The sequence below is a fragment of the Chrysemys picta genome, chromosome 20, assembly GCF_011386835.1.
Source record: "Chrysemys picta bellii isolate R12L10 chromosome 20, ASM1138683v2, whole genome shotgun sequence".
Classification (NCBI taxonomy): domain Eukaryota; kingdom Metazoa; phylum Chordata; order Testudines; family Emydidae; genus Chrysemys; species Chrysemys picta.
This window is the reverse complement of record NC_088810.1, coordinates 24,654,392-24,664,594: the sequence shown is the minus strand read 5'-3', so window position 1 is coordinate 24,664,594 and position 10,203 is coordinate 24,654,392. Positions and strand designations below refer to the sequence as shown.

At 62.9% G+C, this 10,203-nt stretch overlaps 1 protein-coding gene across 2 annotated transcripts in view; it reads left to right on the top strand.

The window, feature by feature from the left end:
- The window catches only part of KCNN3 (potassium calcium-activated channel subfamily N member 3), a 73,206-nt gene continuing 63,003 nt past the window's right edge, over positions 1 to 10,203 (top strand). The window contains exon 1 of one of the 2 annotated variants that reach the window (XM_065574374.1): positions 1 to 807. In XM_065574374.1, the coding sequence (XP_065430446.1) occupies positions 181 to 807 (627 nt within the window). In that variant the 5' untranslated portion in view covers positions 1 to 180. The remainder of the gene's footprint in view (positions 808 to 10,203) is intronic. The other variant, XM_065574373.1, reaches the window with a different exon arrangement.

Sequence of the window (10,203 nt, the reverse complement as noted above, 5' to 3'; positions counted from 1 at the left end):
GGCCCGGCGCGTGGGCGGGGCCGGCGAGCACAAGGCGCCCGCAGCGCAGCCCCGGCGAAGGCGCCCAGCCGCCCCGCGCCCCCGCCGCCGCCCCGCACATGCCCGCGCGCGGGAGGGAGGCCGCCGGGCACGGGCCGCCGCGGGGCGCGCGCTGAGGCGGCCCCCCGCCCCCCCCGCAGCATGGAGGCGCCGCCGCCGGGGGCCCCCGAGGAGCCCCCGCGGGCCGGGGCCGGGGCCGGGTCCCTGCTGCACGCCTCGCCCGGCGCGCCGCCCGCCTCCCGCCCCGGCAGCCAGCTGAACCTGAGCGAGCCGCCGGGCGGCCCCTCGCCGGGCCCCGCGGCCGGCCGGCACCGGCAGCCCAGCCCGCTGGCGCCGCGGCGGGACAGCAACCCCTTCACCGAGATCGCCGTCAGCTCCTGCAAGTACAGCGGCGGCGGCATGAAGCCGCTCAGCCGCCTCAGCGCCTCGCGCCGCAACCTGCTGGAGGCCGAGCCCGAGGGGCAGCCGCTGCAGCCCTTCGGCCCGGGCCCGCCGCCGCCGCCGCCGCCGCGCCCGCCCGAGATCGTGGTGTCCCGCGAGGGGCCGCCGCGCCCGGGGGGGGCCGCCCGCCGCCCCGCGCCCGCCGCGCCCGCCGCCTTCGCCCGCGCGCCCAAGCGGAAGCACCAGAACATCGGCTACCGGCTCGGGCACCGGCGCGCGCTCTTCGAGAAGCGCAAACGCCTCAGCGACTACGCGCTCATCTTCGGCATGTTTGGCATCGTCGTCATGGTGATCGAGACCGAGCTCTCCTGGGGGCTCTACTCCAAGGTGGGGCTCGCGGGGGGGGCAGGGGGGGCTCCGCGGGGGGCGGGGCTGGGGGTCCGGGGGGGACTCTGAGGTGGGCGGGGCCGGGGTGCAGGTGTGACTCTGAGGTGGGCGGGGTCAGGATGCAGGTGTGACTCTGAGGTGGGCGGGGTCAGGGGGCTGAGGGTTCCGGCGGACCCCCCCCAGGTGTGACTCTGAGGTGGGCGGGGTCAGGGGGCTGAGGGTTCCGGCGGACCCCCCCCAGGTGTGACTCTGAGGTGGGCGGGGTCAGGGGGCTGAGGGTTCCGGCGGGCCCCCCCAGGTGTGACTCTGAGGTGGGCGGGGTCAGGATGCAGGTGTGACTCTGAGGTGGGTGGGGTCAGGGGGCTGAGGGTTCCGGCGGACCCCCCCCAGGTGTGACTCTGAGGTGGGCGGGGTCAGGGGGCTGAGGGTTCCGGCGGACCCCCCCCAGGTGTGACTCTGAGGTGGGCGGGGTCAGGGGGCTGAGGGTTCCGGCGGGCCCCCCCAGGTGTGACTCTGAGGTGGGCGGGGTCAGGATGCAGGTGTGACTCTGAGGTGGGTGGGGTCAGGGGGCTGAGGGTTCCGGCGGGCCCCCCTAGGTGTGACTCTGAGATGGGCGGGGTCAGGATGCAGATGTGACTCTGAGGTGGGTGGGGTCAGGGGGCTGAGGGTTCCGGCGGGCCCCCCTAGGTGTGACTCTGAGGTGGGCGGGGTCAGGATGCAGGTGTGACTCTGAGGTGGGCGGGGTCAGGGGGCTGAGGGTTCCGGCGGAACCCCCCCAGGTGTGACTCTGAGGTGGGCAGGGCCAGGATGCAGGTGTGACTCTGAGGTGGGTGGGGCTGAGGGGCCCGGGGGGGGCCCCCCGGGTATGACTCCAAAGTGTGGGGGCTGGGGAGTTCTGAGCTGTAGTTGGGGGTGCGGGGCAGGGTTTCCGGTCATCGCCCCCCTCATCTCCCCCGCGCCGTGGAACCGCCAGGCATTACCAAGCAATCTCCAGTGAAATGTTTATGTCCTGTGATGAAACCCTCCAAGTACAGTCCGTCCGTCCCCCCAACCTGGCAGGGTGGGGATCCCTCGCCCCCTTCCTGTGCTGGGTCTGCAGCTTGGCTCTCCCCGCCCAGGGTGTCCTCCCTCCACCCCCACAACAGCAGCGAGCGTGGCTGCAGGTAAGCCCCGACAGGGGGCACGGACCCAGCGAGCCCCCTGGCTGGCGGAGTGGAGGGGCCGGGGGCGCTTGGGGCACAGGAACCCTCCCCACACACTGAGCAGAGGGGGGGTCCCGGGATCCGTGGTGGCTGGATGCGCTTGGCACTTGTTGCAGCCCAGAGCTGGGGGATGGGGTGGAGGGAGAAGCCGCTTCCTCTGAGTTCACAGTGGGGGTGTGTGGGGGATTTGCCTGGTGTCAGTTCTCTCTTCGTTCTCCCCCCCCCCCCCCCCCCCCCGGCTTTCCCCATGGGGTGGGCGGGGTGCTTGGTGCTGCTCAGCTGTTGATTTTCAGTAGAGCTAATTTCAGACAGGGCGCAGCTGTTGCGAGGCTGGCACGTTATTCCGTGAAACCCAGCCGCAGAGCAGGGGCCGGGGATGCCTCTGGCAATGGGAGTCCAGCGGCTGCTGCTGCGCTCGCCCCTGCCCGCCACTGCCTGAGTGCTCAGTTCCCTCTGCACTCGGAGCGCTCTCTGATCCCCGCTTTCCTGCCCTCTGCAGCTCGACCCCCATCCTTCCTGGCAGTCCCCGATGGCCAAGGTCCTGTGGGATTGTTACCTAGGGTGGACTGGCTGCCCCAGAGCTCCTTTTTCCTCAACACCTGCCCTTGTGTGTATTCTGGTAGCCCTGGTCCAGCCTTAGGGCCCCTTGTGTGGGGAGCGTACAGAGACCCTGCTCCTTGTCTGGGTATGGCTGGGGATTCCCCTGGGCTGGCTCTGTCCCCTTTGGGAGAGGGGGCCTGGCCCAGCTATGCTCTATCTGCTTAGAGGGGATTGAGCCTTGAGCCCAAGCAGCTGGAGCTGGCTGAGCCCTGTGAAATACTCCTTCCTTCCTATTAGAAAGCGAGGGCAAAGCTGCGGCCCCCATCCCCAGCCATCCTGCTATGGGCTCACCTGCAGCCAGGGATGTGCCTTTGCCTCGGTGCGGGGGGAGCCCCTTGTGGCTTCAGCCCTCCCAGGTGCAGTAGCACCGTTCCCGGCAGGAAAGACCCACCCCCATCTGCTCCAGTGGAGACACTGGACCAGCAAGTGGTGGGACTGGGTTTCCCAGGGCTCATCTGCTCTGTGACTCCCCCGTGGGATTCTGGGCTCTGCCCATGGCTGGAATGGGTTGGGGGCTGGGGCTGGCTACCTCCTAACTAAGGGAGGTCTGGTGTCTTTCCCTCCTGTTTCCTTGGGCTCTCCTGACTCCACACGCTCAGGCCCGGAGGAGGGTGGCTGCCTGTAGAAAGTGCTGGCATGCAGGGGTCACACCTGGCTCCTCATCTCTGGCCTTGTTTGCGAACAGCCACCAGCCCTGAGGGCACAGCTGTCTGCTTGCTGCCTGACAGCCCTCCAGCCTGGTCCCTGGGGTGGGCTCAGCCTGGGGGTGGGGATCTCCATGCTGTTGGACTTGCTGGAGGGTTTGATTTTTGGCTGTGGTCCCTCAGCCTGCTGCTGCTTGGAGCCACCCTCACGGGCAGGGGAAGGGCGATGGTCCTGTGTAACAAAGCCGACCGGTGGGGGAAGCGCCTGCTAATGGGGCGGAGCAGCCCAGCCCCCTGCAGGAGAGGTGGGGTAGAGGAGTGGAGGATGGTGAGTAGCCAAGGGGTGTTTGCAGTTTTTCAACCTCCGTGACAGGAGGGTGGCACCATTAAAATGGCTGCTTGGCCTCCGTGGGGCATTGCCCTTGACCCTTGCGGCTGCTCTGCGCCTGGGCCCGGTGCTTAAAGAAGTCTGAAATAATGGGGGCTCTGTCCTAATCTGGGAGCAGCCCAGGCTTCAAGTGCCCCTCATGTCCTGACTTTAATTATTTTGTTTTGCTGGCTCTGTGACCCCAGACTTGCTTTAAAACACTGCCTGGGGCTGGATGTTTGGGCCACAGTCAGAGGATGTACAAGCGGGTCCTGCTGCCCTGCCGACCCCAGCCCTGAACAGGGCCCTCGAGTACCAGCTGCTGGAGACAAGTCCCTCGGCTCAAAGTTGATCCCTGTGTGGTTAAAAGCTGCTCTGCACGAGCCTGTCCGGGCAACATGTGTGAGTCCCAGTGTCCCAGCTCGCTCCCCAGCACCCCATGTGGCAGTGAATGGCACACTCTCCCCCTGCCTAGAGAACGGTCTGTGGCACAGGCACCCCCAGCTAGTACACTGGTGCCCCTGCCCCTGGGAAGGGGGGTGTTTTATTTATAACCCCCCACCCGGCTCCCTTTCTCTCTCTCTCTCTCTCTCTGGCTGTGTGCTGGCAGGGATATGAATAACTCTTTGTATAGACATCTGTCATGTTATTTATACCTATCTGGAGAGGGGAGATGAATAGGCATCCGCGCTAGCGGGGTGTGTGCAGTGCAGGCAGGGGGTGGTGGAATGGTCAGGCGCTGGGCTGTGTGGCGAGGGGGATCTGTGCAGCTTGTCCCATTCCCTGGCATTCCTTTGGCTCTTGCTAACGGGGGGTTTGCAGCTGGGCTGGTGCCAGGCAGGGCTCGGGTCACGTGGGCACAGAGGGAGCAGCGAGATAGGGAGTTGTGTGGGAAGGGGCTGCTCTCCGCTTCCTGCAGCGAGCTGGGCTGTAGGGGCGGGGGAGGGGGCAGAAGAGGAAAGGCTGCTCCAGCACTCAGCTCCTGCCTTTCTTCATTTCCCTTGAAACCAAAATCAGGCATTTCTCCTCACCTCCTGATAAGTCCTGGTGGGTGCACAGTGCTCCCAAACGGGAGACAGGCACTGATCTGTGGGGTGGAGCATGGCTGGGCTGGGCTGTTGGCTGGGCTATGCAGGGATAGAGGGTGGTGGGACAGGGCTAGTTCTGGGTGTTTGAGAGGAATATACAGGCAGTGGGCTGAGCTTTCAGGTCACCCGCTGCTGCAGCGAGGTCCGTGGCACCAAAGGCATGGAGTAGGATCCCCTGTGCTCAAATTAATTGCACTTAGATTTGCTCAAGGCTCTCGCGTGGAGGGGCTGGGTGACCCCACAGCTGTGGCTCTGTCCTCCCTCACCCCCGAGCTGGCTTCTGGGTCTTTCTGGTGCCTTGTTTCTGTGTGGTGCTGATGTGGTTTGCCCAGCATGGGTGCGGCTGCTAGGAAAGGTCTGGCCAGTTGCTGTCCGGGAAGGTAGCTGCGGTGCGCCACGTTTGCCCCCCTGTACTATGGGATGCTGGAGGGGAGCCTGTGGGTGGTGGATCCCCAGGGAGCAAGGTGGAGGGGGAATGATCCATTTCTCTTTCGCGGTGATGCCGCCCAGCCCTGTGGTCAGCTGTCTGGCACCCCCCCCACCCCCCCAGCAGGGAGTCTTTCCTGGGCCTGCTTGCCCAAGGCAGTGCTTCATCTGGTGAAAGCCCCTCCCGCCCCCACTGAGTCTCAGCTGGGCTAGGCCAGGGAGTGAGGGGAGAGATGGAAGCTGGAGAAGGCTCTGCAGGGCCAGCTGCCCCCAGGCTTCTCTCAGCTGGGCAGGACAGGGGTATCTGGCTCTCGTCATAATATGATCTTCAGAGACTGTTGCTTAGCATGGTAGGTGTTGCAGCCAGGGCTTAAGAGCACTTGGTGCTGGCATAGTAGGGGGGCTGTGGATGGGGCTAGAGGGACATTGGCAGAGCTGGGGGGGGGGGCAGGTTTGGACTAGCAGGGGTTGCTTCGGCCAGAGAGAGGGGCTTTGGCAGCGCTCTCTGGAGGAACCCTTTGCTGGGTCTGGCTGCAGCGGTCCAGACGCGCTGTGGCCTGGAAGCTGCGCTCTCCGTGATGCAGGGACCAGGAACCTGGGTCGCGCCTGCTGCTGGGAAACTGAGACTAGGCCGTGCGTCTCTGCGTCCTGGGCAAACACCCCCAGGCCCAGGGCCTCCTGAGCCGCCTCTGGCTGCAGGCTGCCCCTGAGCAAGAGGGGTCCTGCCCACTCCCTGCCACAATGAGAGTGGTTGTGACCTGGCTGCTGAGGTGTGTCCCCATCCCTCTCCCTCCCTGCCCCTCCCGGTGTGGCTGCAGGGTCGAGGCTGCTCTACGGCTGCTGTGTTAGGCACCGGAGCTCACTGGCAGTGTCCATGGGCCCATGATGGAAGGGGCAGCCAGTGTTGCGAGCTGGCAGAAGAGTTTTGTGCTCCTGGGGGGAAGGAGTCTGGGGCTGCTGCAGTGCTGGGCCCTGGCCTGGCTCCAGCCTTCAGCTGAGAGCAGAATGCCGGGTGCTTGTTTCAGCCTCTCCCCAGCTGGAGGATAGGGCCCCTACTGCCCAGGGCGTGGCACCCGGAGCCAAGAACTAGGGGCCAGCTGACAGCACCCTGGGCTGCGGGGCCAGCTGACAGCACCCCCGTTCTAGGTAGGGCGTGTTGTTGTAGGGCTGTTTGCAGGCTCTGGACTGCGAGGCCTGGCATGTGTGGTGTTGTAGGACTGCTTGTGAACACCATGCCATGCATGCCACCTTGCCTTCCACTTGGCTCAAGAGGGAGCACTGCATGCTGGGATTTGGAGCCTGGGTGCGGCACCCCAGGGCTGCTGGCTCCCAGGTGCAGTTGTGCCATAGAGCAGTGGCCTTTTGTGGGTGACCTGGCCTCTGGACCCCTCCATGCACCCAGTGGTGACTGTGAATCTCCAGTTCTTGTCATGTGGTCTCCCTGGCAGCCTGGCACCCCCATCCCTTTGGTGAGTGATAGGTTTGGGGGGCCTGTTCTAGAGGGGCTGGTCATTGGGGTGTCTGTGCCCCACACCCTGTGTACACACGTGGGGCCATGCAGCCACCCTCCCCAACACACGTGTGCACATGCATGTCCTTGCTCCGGGTGCTCACCTGCCCTAAGTCCTAGTCTCCTCTCCGAGCCGGACTCTGCTTGCCCATGAATGGCGTTGATCTCGGTTCTGCCCGCTCCCGGGGGCGAGCGTGGGAGCCAGCACTCGCTCTTCCTGTCCAGGCCCCTCTGGAGCCGGCTTTGCTGGGAGCGGTGCATAAAGACCGGGGCTGTGTGGCAGGTTTTCCCAAAGTATCGTTTGTCTTGTACCTTTCCGCCTTGCCGTGCCCTGGCCCCAGAGGGCGAAGGGGATTGTTGCTGGCTCTGGCTCGGTTTCCTGGGCTGTTCCAGCTTGGCTTGGATTGCTTTTTATTAAAGCTGGAAAGCAGCATGCATGCAGGGGCGGGGGGTCTGAGACTCCTCCAATGGGCAAGGACATGTTAACGTGCCCTGGATTCTGCATGCTTGCCCGGCTGGTGTCATCCACACAGCTGGGCCTTTCTCGGACCGAGCCCCTGGGGGTGACAGACTGGTATCCAAGCCACCATGCTCAATCAGGCTAATGTCTGACCTAGTCCCAGCTGCTTCGTGTGTCCTGAGAGCAGGGTGATGGAGGGGCAGGTCCGGAACCAGGCGCAGTGAATCCCACGGGCAGAGAAACCAGGAGGATTTCCCTAGTGGCCCCGTCGTGACTGTGTCCCGTGGCTGTGCACCCCCCGTGGGATTTGGCAATGGCAGGCGAATGCGGGGGGGGGGGGGGGGCTCTGAGGCGAGCACTGTGGACTCTTCAGTGAAGATTTTAGCACGTTAACAGACTGCAGCCAAGCCTGTCCTGTGAGAACCGTGTGTGGGCGTGAGCTGGGGTTTGCCTTTACTGACGACAAGCTCAGCTCGATCTTTCCCCCCGTGCCGTGGCAGTCCCTAAGGATCGTCCTGCAGCATTGCTCAGCTAGCACTCTTGATCCCCCTCCAGAGGGCCACGCCCTTGTCTCTGGGTGGCATACTAGGCATACCGCCTGCCCAGTGAGTCACAGGACCCACATAACCCTTTCCTAGCAGCATCCACCCCTGCTCACAGGGTGGGGTGCTACAGATGAATGCTGCCAGCCTCCTACAGGGCGCCCTGGACAGCTCCGTGCAGCAGCACTGACAGAACCTTCTGGGCGTGTTTGTATTCTCTGCTTCGGGAAAGGCTCCTCAGCTAACAGCCATTCCTGGTCTGACCAGCTGCCTGGCAGTGAAGGGCTAACACTGTCTAGACAGTGGCTGAAACGGGCCATAATTGATGGCAGAACAGTTCCAGGAGTGACACCTAATTGCAGTTAATCCTGGGTGTTCCTTTCACAGTGACACTTACCTGCTTAGAATAGGGCTTCCCATTAGGCATCTCCATGGCTTGTGCCATAGCGAGCTGTGGGCTGCATTGGCGCCTGGGATGTGAGGGCTCTGCCCTATATCTGGCCAGGGCCCAGCCAGCCCAGTAGCCTCTTTTGGACAGCTACCAGGACCAGGTGCGCAACGGCAGCACGAGCTCCAGTGTGGTCAGAGACATAGCTGTCTGCTGCTGGCACTGCCATTCCCAACTCCATGGGCCCCTCGGGCCTGGGGAAAGAACCCAGGAGTCCTGCTGTGACCAGGGGCAAAACCCCTTCCTGCCTCTTCTGCTCCTCCCACCACCCTTCCTGTGTCTCCTGCTTCTAGACTGAGCTCTTCAGGGCAGGGCCTCTCAGGAGAGAGTTCACTGCACACACAAGTTCCAAGGGTTAGGATTAGGGTTAGTAAACTGGGATGGGGATGGGTGGACCGTGTGTGTGAGGGGGCTGTGGACACTTCTTGTGGGGTAGCTTGCCTGTGTCCACCCACAAAGCTACACTAGTTTCACTAAATCCATTTCAAATCACACACACACCTACTCCTCTTTAAAGGAGCAAGCCAGCAATGGACCAGGGTCCCCTGCCACTGGGCGCTGCACAAACGCAGAACCAGAAGGCAGTCCTGCTCCAGACAGCTCTCAACCCGAGGCAGATGGGGGAGAATGAGGAAACCATGAGACCAGGCTGGTGGTCTCTGCACAGCAATCGCCTAGCCCTTGTCTAGGTGGCTGGAGGCCTGCATGTGCAGTGCCTGGCACAATGGGGCCCTGATCCCGGTTACCCTACTGATAATACTGGGCTGTAAAGCCCCCTGCCAGTCCCTCTTCTCTGATTGGTGGGACACCGTGGGCCAGACCTGGCCTGGGCCAGCACTGGGTTCAAAGGAATGATGCTGATTTAAGCCAACTGGGCTCTGGCCCAGCATGGAGGGAGACGGGCTGGAACAGCAGCAGGCCATGCTCAACACTATACAGCAGGGGCTGCATTTCCCCTCCTGATATGGGGAGCTTTGGGATTCGTGGCACTGGATCAGACACGGGCCCATCTGGTGTGGTCTCCTGCCTTGGGTACAGCCCCAGCCCCACTCCCTTTAGTCATTCTGTTGTGCAGTTCTGTAGGTGGCAGTGGAGATTCCTACCTGACCCCTACAGGTGCTGAGTCACCCTGAATCCTGAGGCTCGGTCACTCTCTGTGCATGTAAATGTTCTGACTGGTCGTTGACATTCCCCGCTCTTGAAAAGAACCAGCCGGGTCAAGGCAAATCTATGGTACTAGCAAGTGAAGGGTGAGTTTCCCCTTGCTCAGCTCTAACAAGATGCATCAACCCTGTCCTGCAGCCCCCCTACTCTCCGAGGCTTGGGGGTCCCCACCCTGGCACCCCAGTCCTAGCCTGCAGCCCCTGGCTATTCCAGCCCGGAGCTCTCCCTGCCCCTGTAGATGGGCTGATGCCCTTTAATCCCAACCTGTGTGTACCATGACTGCGCATTTGGTAGCGAACAAGGCCTGGTTTGCCATGGTGCCATGTCTCCATGAGAGACATTAGACCTGCACGTCACAAGGTTTGTGGCAAACTGCAGTCCAGAGAGGTGTGGGACTGCCCAGATGTCCGGCTATCTCTAAAGGGCTGGATGCCACAGAGGTAGGTAGAGGCAGCGGCTCTGTGGCCGTGTCAGAGCTGTAGCTGCCTTGGCAGGAGCTGGACTCTAGAGCCTGCCTATTAATAGCCTTTGTTTGGTCTCCGGCACTCCTTTCGGCACCAGCTATTCTATCCAAACAATGGAGAGGTGAGTGCCAAGTTGCGAAGCTGACAACAATGCATGGCCCTGCCGGGCTGAAGGAGAACAATGCTGCCTATTCACCAGGCTGCACCCAGAATATCGCTCCCGTTAGTACCAGCGGGTTATTTTTAGGACCGATTTCCTCTCTTTTTGAAATGCTCGGGGGGAGGCAGAGCCCCAGGGAGGATCTAAGGGAAGGGGGGGATCCCCCATAGGTCACTGGGCTCTATCCACTAGGCCACACTGCCTGCCACTAGACTATGCTCTTCAGCAGCCCATGTGAAACAAGCTGGTGGTGTCAGGCCAGTGAACATCCTAAAAAGCACCACTGACTGGCTTCTCTGCTGACAGATGTGATAGTGATGG